Source organism: Eurosta solidaginis, chromosome 1, assembly GCF_040869045.1.
Source record: "Eurosta solidaginis isolate ZX-2024a chromosome 1, ASM4086904v1, whole genome shotgun sequence".
NCBI lineage: Eukaryota > Metazoa > Arthropoda > Insecta > Diptera > Tephritidae > Eurosta > Eurosta solidaginis.
Genome location: NC_090319.1, coordinates 363103425 through 363121130, shown reverse-complemented (window position 1 = coordinate 363121130; position 17706 = coordinate 363103425). Strand labels below are relative to the sequence as shown.

Sequence of the window (17706 nt, the reverse complement as noted above, 5' to 3'; positions counted from 1 at the left end):
CGAGCACGTTTCCTTCATGCTTCACGCTGTCAAATGCGGTAATAATCGCTAACAGCAGCGCATGCTATTCATATTTTTCTGCAGTCTTATATATGCATGTTTGTTTATGCCTACATACATTGTGCTACTATTATAGGTAAACACTTCTTCCGTTTACAATATAAAAATAATAACAATGCTCGTTTTCCAAGTTTGCGTTTGAATATCACGACAAAAAACAAAAAGCAACAGCTGCAAAAATACATAACTACAAATACATGCAGCATATCAAGGTCGTTTCTATTACCTTCCATTATTGCGTCTTCTATTAGCTCCCTTATACAAACACACTTACACTTACACTCAATTTGCTTATTGATATTACTCATACGCCCGGTAGGCTAACGCATTCATATTTGTGTGGTCACTTTAACCACTTGCAGTTTGTTTGTACTTGTGCAACCACCAACAAATTTTGAATGCCAATATAAAGTTGTAAGCTTGTAAAAAAATAAATACAAAGCATTGATTGCTTTTTGACAAAGCTTTGTCGATCAAAGCCGTATTAGAGCGGCTCATTGGGCTTGGGCGCCATTTGTAACTCGTATGAAAACTCTGCCAATTTTTGTAAAGGATTAAGCCCAGGGGCGGAGACTGGTATTCCTTTTATAATATAATTCCTTGAAAAACTATTAATTTTGGCCTTTTAATATATTTGGATTAAGATAAAAATTATTTTCGGATTTTTATTACCTGAGTTCGATAGAACTAGTTAAACTTGCACTTTTAAAAATAAACGTCCGGAAATAAAAGTTAAATCCGGATTTTTATTTTTTAAGGCCTTGAAAAGTAAAAGTCCGGATTTAACTTTTATTTCCGGACTTTTATTTTTAAAACTCCGAGTTTAACTAGTTCTATCCGACTCAAAAAATAAAAATACAGATTTTAATTTTATATGTGGACTTTTATGAAAAAAGTTCGAAAAATAAAAAGGATGCATGATTCGAAATGATATTGCTATAGGGAAACAATACAAACATTTTCACCTAGGACAATTTTTTGACCCGGACTTTTTCGACTCCGAAAAAAAAAATAATTATTATTTTCCGTCCCTGATTAAGCCTCTTTCGTTGTAACAGCGAAACCCGAGTCCATGCGAAGGAAGTCTCAACGCATTTGCTAAAATTCTATATCTATAGATCTTCGGCTTCTTATCGGTAACGACGGATACCGTCAACTTATTATTTTTCTATAAGCTTATTATCAATAACGCATAATTATCCTCAAGTTATCGGCTTTTTATCATAGTTTTCCAATTGCCTACTTTTCGGGTTGTTATTTACGGGTTGCAGATGTTACATCGATTTTACATTAAAATTTAATCGTCATCTGTTTCATAACAAATCGGTATATTTTCGATAAAAATTCGATGACTTTTAGACAACAAACCTTTTTCTGATAACAAATCGATAACTTTTTGACAATCGATGGTTTTTCGATAACAAATCGTTATATTTTCGATAAAAAATCGATTACTGTTAGATAACATAATTTAATAATAATAATCGATAACTTTTCGGTAAATTATCAATAACAAAACGATCAATCACCTACCCTGTGAACTCTGCAAACAATTCGATTTGTCTATAAAGAATACAGTATGAGTCGTAAAGGAGTATGCGATTCTTGCCAGTTTTGATCCCTTTATAAGGGTTGGAGTGATCACTTTTGTTTGAGTTTGTCTTATGGAGAAGATAATTGACAAGATAATTGACAGACTGGTGCTCTTTATACCCCTATGGGTACAGTCATACAGATCCTTTTTCTACTCTCTATAATGCCCTTGCCTCGACCACCGTGGTGTGATGGTAGCGTGCTCCATCACTAAGAGGAGTCGCCCCTCGCCAATGTTTTGCAAGTACTCCGAATGCATTTCTGCCATGAAAAGTTGTCAGTGAAAACTCATCTGACTTGCAGATGCCGTTAGAAGTCGGCATAAAACAAGTAGGTCCTATCCGGCAATTTGTAGAAAAAATTAAAAGGAACACTACGCAAATTGGAAAAGACGTTCGGCCTTAAACCTCTACGAACGTTATCGCGCCTTACATTTATTTATTTATTATGCCCTTGCAGGTACTGTCGGACAGGTCCCTTTTGTACTCTTATGGGTACTTTTCGACACATTCTCGTAGTACGCCTACGGGCACTGCCGGATTAGTCCTCTTTCTACCCGTATGAAAACTCCTACCGATTTTTTCGTTTATTTAAAATTAAAACAAATGCTACGATAGTAGAACATATGTGGAGGTCCACACCAAAACGAAGCTTTTTTATATGAAAACCATATACAAAGGTGCCGTTTTGGTGTAGACTTCTACATATATATAGGCGGCCACCGTGGTGTGATGGTAGCGTGCTCCGTCTACCACACCGTATGCCCTGGGTTCGAACCCCGGGCAAAGCAACATCAAAATTTTATAAATAAGGTTTTTCAATTAGAAGAAAATTTTTCTAAGCGGGGTCGCCCCTCGGCAGTGTTTGGCAAGCACTCCGAGTGTATTTGTGCCATGAAAAGCTCTCAGTGAAAGCTCATCTGTCTTGCAGATGCCGTTAGAAGTCGGCATAAAACAAGTAGGTCCTATCCGGCAATTTGTAGGAAAAATTAAAAGGAACACTACGCAAATTGGAAAAGATGTTCGGCCTTAGATCTCTTCGGAGGTTATCGCGCTTTACATTTATTTTTTTTTTATTCTACATATAGTACTAGTATTTTGCCCTCCATTATTTTTTTAAATAATCGGTTCATTTCCATTTAATTTTAATTTTTTTTTTTTATTTTGAACATTTCGCTGGCGCTTATTTAGTATTTCTTAAAATTTACTACATAAATTTCAAACTGATTTATACAAGCTGTACACAAATGGGACTACACCTACACTTACATTCTGTATTCCCCAATATAGTATAACACTTCTAACGACTACGCTTACGCTTACAGTCTGTACTCTCCCATACTATCGTCTCTTTTGATAGTTTTAAATTGGCGAAATATGATATAGCAAGATTAACTACCAATTAAATCCAAAATTTATTTAAAAAATATTTATTTTCAAATATTCAGTTTTGATTATTAATTAGAACTTTGGTTAATGAAAGTGCTGCCTGAGCGATATATCTTAAGCAAGCAATTAAAGAAATTGTGTTAACGGAATTAATTTCGTTTGCTATAAATAATAACACTAATTAATTGATGTTCAAAATATTAAAAAATACGCCTTTAACATGTAAATCCTGCTCACACAAGCGTGTAAAAAGAACAATAAAATTATTAGCAGGAAAAGGCATAAATAAATAAAAACTTACGCACTTTAGAGCCGAATATATATGTACATCATACCTATATGCATACTTATATAATTCACTTTTGTCTAGGGAGGTAATGTATATATGTATATACAAACTCGCTCTACCTCATCGAAGCTCCACTTACAATCAGCAACGAAAAGATCAAAAATTACATTTAAGCAAATATGGAATTTCAGGTGCTGATATTTCGACACCATCAATTTAATAGTTGTTAAATTTAACATTGGCAGAGTACTAAGAAGTTATTACCAAGAAGTTTTACTGCATTTAAGAACTTTAAATATGTGAGTAATTCAGTGAATGATCATATGCATTCCTATACGGGTACTTGCATAAGTAAAACCACAAATAACCCTGCAAAAAATCGTGCGATTAATCCCTAAAGTGATTGGTCTCTGATTAATCTCTTTTGTCTACATTTGGGCATAATTGATCCCCTTTTGTCCCCTTCGGGTACAGTTGGTATTAGTCAGTTCGAAATCTATGTAGCTCAAACGAATTATTTAAGAAAAATGCGGAGCTCTATACTGAACCTAAATTACTAGGACTTTACGACTATGCCGGAGTTATAGTAAAATTTTCAGAGAATATTTTTTATTCCCTTTTGAAAAGCAGGCGAACATCAAATAAATTTGGTGGCTTGGCAAACCCTTCGATTGTGTTTCTACCATGAAAGTTTCGCAGCAAAAAAGTCATCTGCCTTAGCAAATGCTTATTTCAATATAAACTGCAAATGAAACTAAGACGATTTGAATTATTGTTTTATTTTAAAATTGGTTACATCGGTGAGTATCATTCTACTACTATTGGGGTTAAAAATGGGACTGGCCCTAAATGGAGTAGTCTTCTTATGTTCCCATATGGCTACAAGGGGGATTGGTCCTATCCATTCCTTTCGGGTATAAATGAATACAATTATTCTGTTCATATGACAAGATCAAACAAAAGATAACAGTTCAACTCAAATAAAGACTTCAAAACTGGCATTGATCGCATACTCTTTTGCGACTCCTCCCAGATTCACCTAGACTAATCCCATTTTTTGCAGGGAAGTAACTCAATTTGTGTACCCATCATAAACATAGTATGTTGTACTAATATTGATCCGCTGCCTGACATTTTTAAGTATTTAACGCAGAAGAAATAGACCCGTTAATAAATATACCGAAATGACAGAACGCGGACTGTGTCGATTGAACTATGTCCGTTAGCTGTGAAACACAAAGTGTGGAGCGTACTCTATGGACATCTTTGTATTTTTTACTGTTAGGCCCACTTGCAGAACGGCAAGTTATAATTTATTAATTTAACCGCTCATGCCAAGTTCTCTCTGCAAGTGTATACTCTTGTAGTTGAAAATCGAACCGACAATGTCAGATTTCTAATATGCCTATTAATTCCGTTTTTAATTTTTATTATTGTTATTATTATTTTTATTTAGGAGTTATACTACACTTATCAAATAATACGAACTCTAAAACCCAGTTTTTAGTACAAGTTCAGCTCAGTTTGTCAGTTTAACTACGCTTAAATTATTCTGCAGTTTTTCAGTCTACTTTGACTGAAGTTTAAGCTGAGCTTAAGTGGCCGATCTGGCAGGGTAAGCTCTTATTAACCTCTCAATTATTTTCGTTCATTAGCATTGCCATTGATTATACCAAGTAAGCATTTGGGCTTGAGTACCATTAGAGTTCAGGTTGATAACTAGCATACTTCTAAAATTTCAAGAATTAATCCGAAACAGTGACTGAACTTGAGAATCATAGCGTTATAAAAAAAATAAATAAATGTAAGGCGCGATAACCTCCGAAGGGATCTAAGGCCGGGCTTCTCTTCCAATTTGCGTCGTGCTCCTCTTGATTTTTCCTACAAATTGGCCGGACGGGACCTACATGTTTTATGCCGACTCCGAACGGTATCTGCAAGGCAGATGAGTTTTCATTGAGAACTTTTCATGGCAGAGATACACCCGGAACGCTTGCCAAACACTGCCGAGGGGCGACCCCGCTTAGAAAAATTTTCTTCTAATTGAAAAACCTTATCTCTAAAATTTTGATGTTGCTTTGCCCTGGGTGTGAACCCAGGGCATACGGTGTGATATGCGGAGCATGCTACCATCACACAACGGTGGCCATCAATAGCGTTACTTAAGGTGAAAATTGATAGCTCCCATCTTCTACTCAAGTGTGGTACTCTAATTGGCCTCAAATGCAAGATTCCAATAATAAAGTATTTTCACCAAATTAAAATAAAATATGTATAATTTATTTTTAATTTTTAACGCTTTATTACTGCTACCAATCATGCTTCTTTTTTCCTCACAATAAACAGCTGTTTGCTTTGATGGTACCACCTTGGAGAATATTTTTCTTCAACTACCTCAACTCGATATCCAATGTAGGATATCAACTGGAGAAATGTGCTGGTATTCATTTGAGAACTATATTTCTCGAAATCTCTTAAAGATTGCAGAATAATTTCAGAATGACTTAGGAGATCAACTCCAGAACTAGATTTATATTTCTCTAAGGCTGGAGAATTGTGACTAAAAATCTGGTCTGAAGTTTAACTGAAGTTGAAAATTGACTAGAGTTTAAGCAGGCTTACTTTAGGCACAGCTTAACCAACTATAAAAAAAAACCGGGCCTAACATACAATCGTTTTTCAATTTTTTTTTTTTTCATTTACAGATGCTGAATTTGTGTTACATTTACTACCTCTCAAAGTTAACCGAATTTGCTGACACAGTTTTCTTCGTGCTGCGGAAAAAGTCATCACAAATCACATGGCTGCATGTGTATCATCATTCAGTAACGCCATTGGAGACTTGGGTGCTGGTTAAGTTTTTGGCTGGTAAGTGAAGCGAATTTTACATGTAAATGCACTCGGAGTGTTTGGCAAATCACTGCCGAGGACCAACGCCGCTTAGAAAATGTTTTTTCGTATTGAAAAAACTTTTTTATAAATCTCGATGTTATTTTGTCCGGGAGTTGAACCAAAGATCTTCGGTGTGGTGGACGGAGCACGCTAACACCACACCTTGTCAGCCGCCAGTTATAAAACGTAGATCTTGTAATTTCCAGTCTTCTCTTAATGGCAAATCATTACCTAGAAAAGGAGCGATAGCACTGTCATCTTAAGAAAATTAAATTAAAATTAAAATTGTTAAAATAACAGATTTTCGTGTGACACCATGGTCGTAAGAGCAAAGTAGTGAACGCTGTGGGCGTAAAATTGTTTGATATATATACATGATATTGTCAGTAATTCGCTGTTGAAACTACCAATGAAATCAGTTCTTTTATCAGTTAGATTTATTGAGAATCTGTAATTTTTACAGAATATTGTTAACTCGAGATAAATTAACAAATTTGTTGTTTTGACAAAGAACCAAGTTGAATTAACCATAGCGCGATCAATTTCACCGAAAGTCTTTTCATTCAAGAATAAAAATCGATTTGTGGATTTCACTAACGTCATTTATATCGGTGTATTAGTTAAAATTGGACTTTTATTGTGATAGTAAATAATAAAAGTTAAAATTGGGCTTGGAGGTTGGATTTTGTAAATTATAATTTTATAATCAAAAACCCTAACCGGGACTATTTCGGGGTTGTATTCACGATCATTACAAGACCCTTTCGGGACGGTTTTCAGGGCAATGGGGTAGTTTCAAAACAATTTCAGAATAATTTAGGTTTTTATTTTCGAAATCAATCGAGGAAAATTTTGGGATCACTTCAGGGTCACTTGGGGTTTATTTCAGAATTGTTTCATGTATAACTATGCGGATTATTTTTTTTTTTTTTTTTGGTATTACTGCGGTACTGTTTTCGGATAGTTTTGGACTTGTTTTCGGAATCAAATCGAGAATATCTCATGATCTTTCGGAACTGTTTCTGAATCATTTTGGAGACATTCAGGGATTATTACGGGATCATTTCGAGAGTATTTAGGCATCGTTTCGAGATTATATCAGGGATCGATTCTAGGCTATTTCAGGATATTTGGGGGACTATTTTCTGGATTATTTTGGAACTGTTTAAATATATTTATGGGATCCTACCAAAGTTATTTGCGGGACATTTCGCAATGGCTTTCGGGATTATTTTGCGGCTATTTTGGGAAAATTGTTTAAATCTTTTGTGGATCATATCGGGACACTTTTGGGATCATTTCGGGCCACTTTCGATATCTGTTTAGGACTACCTCAGGATGTTGACAGAATAATTTCGGTACTATTCTTGTAAAATTTTCGTATTTGTTTTCTTGAGGGGTATTCCTATTGTCGTCCCAAATTAGTCCGCCTCTTAACAAAGTTTCCTTGGTTTATTGATTGTATACGTCATTATAAACAAAAACTAGCACCACCGTTTTTACTAACGACAAAAAAGTTTGCTTATGAAGTAATAACTTAATTTTCACTTGAGATATCACATCATCGGGCATACTATACCAGAATGAAGGATAAACATCATCTTCTAGAAAATCTTCATTTCATCTGTAATTTCGAAATTAGCTATCAATACATAATTAAAAGGTAAATGCTAAACTGCTCAACCAAATTATCAATATTGTTACCTAAGTACCTATATCTCGGTACGGATGTGTATACAAATAATATTTTCATAGTTGTCTATACGTCAATTGCATTTCTTCTCTTATTTAGCATCACTCATACTCGTCCATGCATATTTACCATTCAACGAATATCAAATGCAGTAAAATTATTTTTATTAAGTTTCACAATCATTTGAAAAAAAGCTTTAATATTTCCGCAGGTGGTAATGCGACGTTTCCAAATTTGCTCAACAATTTCGTGCATGTCTGCATGTATTTCTATTATATGATGTCGGCCATGGGACCAGAATATGCCAAATTTCTGTGGTGGAAAAAATATATGACTGAACTACAAATCGTAAGTATATCGTTATGCAACATTTAAACAATTTTAAACATGTAAATAACCGCATGGCCGAAATATTTTAAGCTAAATTAATTGTGTCCTTGTCTGCGCGTAAAAAAAAAATTAGGAAAAATATAAATAAAATCTGCACGTAATATTGCGTTTGAAACTAGAAAAAATGTGCTGAGAAAAGCTAATAGACGTACATAAATCTTAGTTTCAGACACAAGATCAGTGTATATGTTAGAATAACAAAATCATAGACCCCATTAAAACACAAAATAGTATTTTCTAAAAAACAAAAATAACACAGCAAGAATATTATTTTAAATAAATTGGTAAAATTGTTTATTGAAAAAACCTGTTGGAAATTCTGGTTGGACAAAACCAAGTCAATAAGTTTATACTTAAAGAAAATTTTGCATTTATCTTGTTATTGATGTTTGTTTGTCTGCATACATGAAAAATATAGCCGACAGGAAAGACTTTGATAATTGGCATTAGTTGTAAATAAATATTTGTTGCCGCATTGTGACCAAGACCAAAATTAGAAACGAGTTTTAAGTATTTTTCAATAAATCCATTCACGCCTACGAGTGCGTACTAGGATGGATCGCAAGGAGGCTGTTCATTCAAGAACTTGGTAATATGTCTTTTTCGTGTTATGAAGAGTGGGTATGCAGTTCTGCTCAAACAATTTCTTGACTACTTTTCAAAAAAGCTTCTTATCACTGCCTTCATCTTGCTCATGCGCTATATCTACCATTTCTCCTACGTACCCTCTCTCATTCCAGCTATCTCCCTCTACAGCTCCTGGAAGTGCAGGTGGGATTGGCAGTTAGAGTGAGAGGGGAAGTGGAAGATTCCTTTCTCCACTTCCAATCCCATTCTTGTTGTTGTTGTTGTTGTAGCGATTAGGTTACTCCCCGAAGGCTTTGGGGAGTGTTATCGATGTGATGATCCTTTGTCGGATACAGATCCGATACGCTCCGGTAACACAGCACCATTAAGGTGCTGGCCCGACCATCTCGGGAACGATTTATATGGCCACATTGAACCTTCAGGCCATCCCTCCCTCTCACCCCCAAGATCCATGAGGAGCTTGGGGTCGCCAGAGCCTCGTCTGTTAGTGAAATGGGATTCGCCGCTCGAAGGTGAGGTTGACAATTGGGTTGGAGAAGCTATATGTTGCGCTACACAACCCCTTGAATCCCTATTCTCACATCCGATCTCACTCCCACCCCTTCTCTCACTCCCTCCATAGACGCTATACCCAATTTTGTATATCAGTTTTAAATAGTTACATATATATATATATAATTTTATAAAGTCGATTCGGATGTATGACATTTTCTAAAATCTTGTTAGCCCTACTTTGCAAATTCGGCTGCCTTCTGAATCGTTCGCTTCAGCATAAAGCATCTTCTTTCAGCTGTTGACGGCCTTGGGCGAATTTATAACTATGAAAGCTTTTTGACTAGTAAATGCTCACTTCGCGCCCCTCAATGTGTCCTCCGACAGGAGTCCCTCAAGAATGCTGGGGGTTGTGCCGCACAGTGCATTGGCTCTCCAACCAAGTCGTCAACCTCACTTACGTGAATATGTCGTACACATACTTAACAGCGAGCTCTCGCGGGACCAAGCTCCTTGAAGATTCGACGTGGTCAGATGAAATCGGCGGCAAAGGATCATCAACAGTGACAACACTTCCCAAAATATTTCGGAAGCGTCTTTATCGCTTCAAGAAATAGAAGATAGGAGTATGCCAGTACTTTCGTTTTGAAGGACTAACCGGGTTGGGAAAATGGTCTGAAGACGAAACCTTAAGCCACCCAGCCGCTGTTCATTTTTACCAGTCAGTGTAGAGATTTCCTCTTTTTCTGCACATTCTGGCTCCACCTAAGTCTCTTCTTGAGAAATTAACCTTATAATTCTAATCGAACTCGGCGGGCGGGTTATGTCCTAGCCAAACCGGAAAACTGCTACAGTCTTACTTTCGCACATGTTACGGTATCACGTATATATTAGAAAGTCCGGAGATACTTTTTTAGTATCTAGTTTGTTGCGTCACTTTGCTTTTTCTCAATAAAAGTTTTTTGGCACTTTGTTTCACGTTCCACACTAATAACTATCTATGCAGGTGGTACAATGCCATGTCATCGATGATATCTGTGATAATGTCATACGCTAACACATCCCACTGAGCATTGAGCAATTCTTATAAATATTTACGGCAAACAGATTTTATTGTATAACTTATATGTAGTTAGTATTGGTTGAGCAAAGCGCATCATTCTTTTGCTACGAGTCAACTGCGATGCAGAACCTCCAGTACTTTGAAAGCACATATGTACCTACATACAGCAGCGAACAGAAAATTGGCAGTGCCAAGCTTTATCAAATTTCATCAGTTAAATACCTCGACCCAAAGTTAGTCCAAATACTATATTTGAACGAGTTCGCTTCATTAATATCTAATCTAGATAGATGCAAAGTTTCAGGAACTTCTAGAGAAAGTATTTCAAGCTGGACCTGTGTAGAATTTCATGAACTGAGTGCGAAACACGACCAAGACATAGGAAGGCAGATATTTGCGAAGTACTAAATTTTGCAACCCGGGTCTCGAACAGGCGACTTATCCTGGCTTTTAATGCCATTAACATAATGTTAGAATAAATGAGTATTCAAATTTTAAAGTCTTATTTCCAATTCCAAGGTTGTTGTTGTCGTATTAACAGTGCTTCGCCCCATGCAATGGGCACGACCACTCACAAATTGTCATCAAAATCCTCTAACGGGAGTCCAAGGAAACTGGCTGTTTCAACAGGGGTGGACCATAGGGAGATGGGTGGGAGAGGCGTAGGTTCCACATTACAATTGAAAAGATGGTTGGTGTCATGTCGGCACACATCACATGCAGGACCAATTCCGAGGTCGAAAAGTTAAATGGCTTGGTAGTTTTAATTATCTTAATGAATCAATTTTGAATACATATTTTTTCCAGTGGCATAATATTTTTCAATAATTTTTAGTTTTCGATTTATTAGTGTCAATTTTTCTTTTCTACTGAAGTGCTCTTTCATCATATGAAAGTGATTTGGCTTTGCACTTAGGGCATACAGGAGTGCTTTAAAATTTTCTTTTTATATTTGAAGTGTAAATTTGTATCTGTGTCTATTATTCAGGGCAAAACAAAAACAAAAGTGCTTTAAGTATATTGGGGTTGAGCAGCTCTAGTATAAAGCAATATGAGCATGTCGCGCTAATTAAATACAATCTCAAAAACGTTTTCGAAAAAGTTCAAAAATTCGAGAAAATTTTTCGAAAACTTCTAACTTTTTATTTGGTCTCTGAATTTATTTGAGCATACAGTTTTGTATCCCGATCAATTTTTGGTACAAGTTCTATGCGGAAAAAAATTGTAAAAAATTAATGCGAGTTGTGAGAGACCTAAAATTGATCGGATTGTAAAACTGCATCTTCGAAAAAATTTAAAAAACTCTAAATAAAAAACTCGAATAATTTTTTAGAATTTTCAAATTTTTTCTAAAACATTTTTGAATTTGGTTTGCAATATTCAGTTACAAAATTCATTGAATTTTTTTTTTTTTAAATATCGATAAAAATAATAATTTAGTTGACGAATTTTGGAAAAAATTTTCACTGCTATTTAATCGTTCGCTGCTGTAGACATATACCTATTATTATATATACACATAGGAGTGTATTTTGTTGCATGTTTTCTTTATTTGGTTGCTTAAATTTTGGCAAATAATTTACTAAGATTAAATACACGTAGATTATATAACGATTTACAAGTCACCACAAGAATGTCATTAACAGCAAAACAAAAACAAACACAAACATTTATTGTTTGCTATGTTCACTTGAAAACACTTTTCCAGCACTTTTAGCACTGTGAAGCGAGGTCAATGTACATAGAACTCGTTGAGGCACGTGCAATGATCTTTAGTCGCCACTTTAGACTAAAAGTCATGTGTATATATGTACAAGCATTTGAGCATATGTATGTATGTATACGAATATGAATATATGTATATTTTAACATAACATCTATACTACTAGCGTTTATATATAATTTTGTTGGTATCGTTTTTGTATTATAAATTGCATATTCAAAAAGTTTGCTTTTCATTTATCATAAATTCATTAATTACATTCTTTTTTGTTTTACTTTTGACAACAAATATACTTTGATACTGTTAACACTTTATATTGCAAATTGAGTTCGTGTGTTTTTCATTAAAAAAAATTTTAAGCCTTTAGTCGTTTTACCTTTCAGTATTTTCGCGCTTAAATTTTTACAAAGTTTCCAAAATTTAATTTTATTACGCAAGTCATCGATCATTGCACTTTTAATGGTGTCGCTGTCATCAAGCAAAGTGTTGTGTTGATTGTAAATCAGAGGTGTGCAAATCAAGCTTTCCTATGCACGCATTTTTTCTTTAGATGTCGCTGCTATCACTACTATATTATGGGTTCAGGATATGCATCCCTTGACTATACGATATACGCCTTTTTCCACTGACAGCACGTACGTGGTTCAAAAAACCTCCCGGCTTACCGTTTGTATTTGAAACGTATATGCTTGTTTGTAACTCTCTAGGCTAGGCGCGCAAAGGGGAGATAAACCCATCTAGCGGCAATTATTGAACACTCGCGGCAGTGGTTAAATAACTCGCTACAAAATGAAATGTGCTTAATAGCGGAGACACGAACCTCTGTGCTACGGTGCTATCTAGATCAAATATCTAGGTGGATTGTAGAAACTAAAACGGCACCATATTTGCGTATTTTTTAGTTTAGTAAACTATATTTATTTTATTTTTTAAACTCATTTCGGTTTCGTTCTTAAACATTTATTTCCGGTTTCGTTCCTGACAAGTGAACCCGGTTTCCATTGAATTTTCGAAATTCCCTTCAGAAGGCAATTGGGATAAGATTTACAACAACTAAGGCATAACGTGGCTAAATGCATTTGTAACACTTCAACCATCGCAGGAGTGCGGGTTCAAATCCCACTTCCGGGAGAAAAGGCTTTGAAGGGATTTACAAGGTATAATCGAAAAAGCTGTCGCCTTGTCTGTCCTGATGTCACGTTGTTTAAATTTTTCTCAAATTATTAAAGAAATTCCCTTCAGTTTCGTTTTTCAACGTTAATTTCGGTTTCTTTCTCCTAAAGTATTACGGTTCCAGCATCGTTCTCCAAATATGCTTCGGTTTGGTTCTCAATTCCGGTTTCGGTTTAATTCTGCGGAATTCTAAAATTTCGTTCTTTAATAATCTAAATTTACTTCGTTTCCGATTCCATTCTCCAAATATGCCTCAGTTTTCTTCTTCAAAATTCATATCGGTCCCGCTTCAGTATCCAATATTTTACTTTTTACACTTATCTATCTATATTCTACGAATTTCATCCAGGCTTCGTTATTCAAAATTCGCTATCGTATAGTTCTGCAAACTTTTTCCTTGAAAATTCATTTCATTCTTAAAACTCATTTCGGTTTCATTCTTTAAAGTTCTTTTTGGTTTTGCTTTTCAAAATTCCTCTCGGTTTCGTCCTTCAACACACATATGGATATCGCGCTTCAATATGAATTTGGTTTTATACCTTAAAATTCGATTTAGTTCGTTCTCATTCTTCGAAATTTGGCTCAGTTTCGTATTTCAATAATTTCGTTTCACGGCTTTATCTTACAAAATTCATTTAGTTTTCGCTCTTCAAATATTGGCCCTGGTTTCGCTCCCCAACATTCATTTGGATATCACTCTACAATATTAATAGGGATTCCGTTCTACAAAATCTGTTTCGGTTCCGTTCTTCAAAACTAGTTTCGAGTTTAGCTCAATTTTTTTTAATGCGGGTCTGCTTCGATTTTCGAAAAATTCCGTTTCTTACCTCAACTTTCATCTCGGTTTCGTTCAACAGTATTAATTCCCAGTATGTTATACATATGTATTCTTTTGGTTTCTTTTCTCACTCCGTTTCTGGTTTCGTAATACATTCGTCCCAGTTTCGTTCTTCAACATCATTAAGATATCGGATTCCCCTAAATGTTTTCACGTTCCGTTCTTCAAAAATTGTTTAGATTTGGTTTCATTCCTCAAAATTTGGCTCAGTTTTATTTTTCGAAAAATACCCGTTTCTTCCCTCAGCATACGCTTGGGTCTCGTTCTTCGAAACTCGTTTGGTTCACATTTATTCTTCCAAATTCTTTTTAATATTCACAATTCTTTCGCTTTCAGCTTACTTGCAGTTTTGTTCCAGGGGTGCAAAAGGTTGACGACCTTTGAAGGAAAAACACTATTTATTTTATAGAACTGGAGGAATCGAAATGGAACTTGCATATTTCTGAAGCAGATTCGTTTTGGTTTCGTTCATAAAAAACATTTCGGTTTCCTTTTTCGCAACTAATTTCGAACTACATAAGTGTTCTTTCAGTATGAGTTTTGAAAACAAAAGGGAAAAGAAGGTCTATAATAGTCCAAATTAAAATGAAACTTATCTAATGAAGTGATAAACAGTTATACTGCTGGGTTCAAAATGGAGCAAGGAGAAACTTAGAGAGCTATTATTGTCCAAAATACAAGATCCGACACACGTTCACCCGTTCAGACAGTGTTAGCAGTATAGATCGCTGCCTTTAAGAAGCTATTTGCAATCCATGGACAGTAAGGCTTGGCACCTGCTGTGCCTTTTACAAAGGCAAGACTTAACTAGTTCGACTTGAGGACCTCTAAATGTCTTTTCTAAAGTCGAATCAGTTACGAGTTCGTTTTCTGCTTTAGAAAAAAACGCTTTGAATCAAAGCGATCCCAAGAACACTCCAAAAATGATCTCATGTAAGCCCGAAATCTTTAACATGATCCCCAGAAGATAGGAAACTCTATGATACGTTCGAATATATGTAAATAGTATCCAATTAATAAACTAAAATGAATATATCTCTAACACAAATATAATGGCTAATCTAATCGAAAATTGTCAATTAAATTGTTAAGTAGGTGTACATAATTAATTTTGCATAAATGACACTTAAATTTTTAATAGCCACAAAACGTCGTAATATCGTTCTTTTTAAGCCTCGTGATAATGTCCATATAAAAAACTTACGATTATTTTGCCATTCACACCAAAATATTTTAATTAAAGGCAAAATACAAAGTTTTGTTAGTGTTTTACAGTAATGAGGTATTTATTGCAGACGTAAAATGTATTGCGTTTATGCGACTCATTCAGGGTCGTTGTTGCAAAATTTTTGCAATTTCTTGGTCTACGACCCGCTGTTGATTCTATTTCCGTCACCTTTGTCTGCATTCAACTTTGGTGCCTTGATTGTGGAAAAGTACTTGCAATAAAAGAAAAAACTGTCAAACAATTATATTCTTAGACATGATCCAATACCTATATTAATAATATCAATTTAGTAAACCTAGTTTTCTGGAGCTATTTTCGATGATGCCTTGTTAAATTTGGTCAACCAATTTCCGTGTTGTTCCATTTTCAGTGCCATTTTTGTTCACCATTCTAGACTTCTCATAGTCATCTTTAGCATTCTCTGAAGTGGCACCCTTCCGCAAACTATTTCCATACTTAAAAATAATGGCGTGTATGGGTTTTTAGTAGTTTTGTATTTATTTCAACAAAATGTGTGAAAAATTTAAGTTGAATAACACTTGAAATAACTTAGCACTTAATTAATTTCTTTGAGGCCAATTAGCGTAGCATTTACAACAAACGTAGTGTATTATAACAACAATAATATTAATAAATTATAGTAATATAAGTATGTATTCGGCGTATCAACCAGAAGTTCTATGCTCAGTAGGTGGCAAAAAGACTATTTTGTCAAACTTGGTTCAGTAGCAAAGCGGTTTTTCACTTGTGCCATCTTCAGTGCAATTTTGCTTAGAGCTGTTATTTTCGCGCTGCCCATTCGCTTATTGAAGGTATTCTCCGCTTTGTACGGGTTTTATGGCTTACGAATTTTGAACCATTTTTCTTCGAATTATAAAATAACTCGAAACAAGGTTTGAGATAGACTGTAAATAATGAGTCTCATCCCGGGTTTTACGAGTTATGAATAATATGAGCTGTCAACTAATTCGAAAATAGGATTCGGAAAAGAGTTAAACAAGCCGACTTATCTTTGTCTATATTACTTAAAGTAACTGTTTATTACCCGACCTGATATTTTTTGAATAACTAGATTTTTTTTTTTTTTTTAATAAGTGAAATAATCTATGTTTTAATGATTTTCGAATCAGAAACCGTGCTTTCAAATAGTTCGAAATGCCAATAAGACGGTTTATCCTACTTTTCAAGATTTTCCTACTAGGAATCAACTTTTTCGTATTGACATTTTCCATCTAACTCAAAAATTGGCACTGGACCAACGACTTGAAAACCGGGTTTTTTCTAACAAAATTTTTTCAAATAACTCGATAATTGTTTTCATAAACTGTTTCATTCGGGGTATCATGAATAAGGAACCGAACTAGGAATCGTTAATTTCTAGTTGACATTTTGACAACTAACATGATATTTGGTTTTGGAAAAAGGTAAAAAAAAGTTGGTTTATCAGAGAATGCACGACAAACCATGCAACCAGCTTTATTCAAACTAAAACTTTTCAAATCGTTCGAAGATTCTTTAAAAAAATAAGTAAAAGTAACCGGCTAATTCGGGATTACAATACTTATAATCTGTTTTTTGTTTTTTTTTTTTTCCAGATCGATTTTCGAACTAGCATTCACCTATTGGGGGTTTTAGCTATAAAAATATTAGACACTGGCTTTTTAGAATTAATATTTTTCAAAAGACTTTATCATGGCTTAAGAAAAAAGTGGAATAAGCCCGGTTAGACTACCTAGGAATTAGAAACCGGAGTTTTCCAAGTAATTTCCAATTTAGGTTTGGTATAGATTGCAATAAAAAGAAAAATAAAAAAGGTTTTTATAATTTTTGAATTAAGAACCGTTTTTTATAATTAAATTTTTTCGAAGAAGTCCGTATTTATATTTATTCTGGTAAATTTTAAATTTGTAGACTAATAAAAAATAAATAAATTCAACAGGCGAGGCTTTCGCGACTCCAAGTTCCTCATGAAACTAGGGGAAGACGAGGAGTGTGGCTTAAAGGGTTCAGTGTACTTGTTCTTATTGTAGCGATAAAGACACTTTTAGAAAAGTGTTAGCGATGTTGATGGTGCTTTTATAGATATAGACCCGGTACGTTCCGGTTACCAGCAACATGGAAGAACCAGCCCAACCAACTCGAATGCGATTCAACATGACCACATCGAACTTTTTAGGCCATCCTAATACCCTTTTTGTTAGCAACTTGGAGTCGACAGAGTCTCTCCTGCTGTATGATACATTGTTGAAAACATATTGACTTGGATCATATTTCGTTCATAGAAGTAATTGAGCTA

At 34.9% G+C, this 17706-nt stretch overlaps 1 protein-coding gene across 1 annotated transcript in view; it reads left to right on the top strand.

The window, feature by feature from the left end:
* Positions 1-17706, top strand: part of LOC137238163 (very long chain fatty acid elongase 7) — a 107506-nt gene that overhangs the window by 55245 nt on the left and 34555 nt on the right. The window contains exons 4-5 of the mRNA XM_067762833.1: positions 6036-6198; positions 8127-8263. Of these exons, the coding sequence (XP_067618934.1) occupies positions 6036-6198; positions 8127-8263 (300 nt within the window). The remainder of the gene's footprint in view (positions 1-6035; positions 6199-8126; positions 8264-17706) is intronic.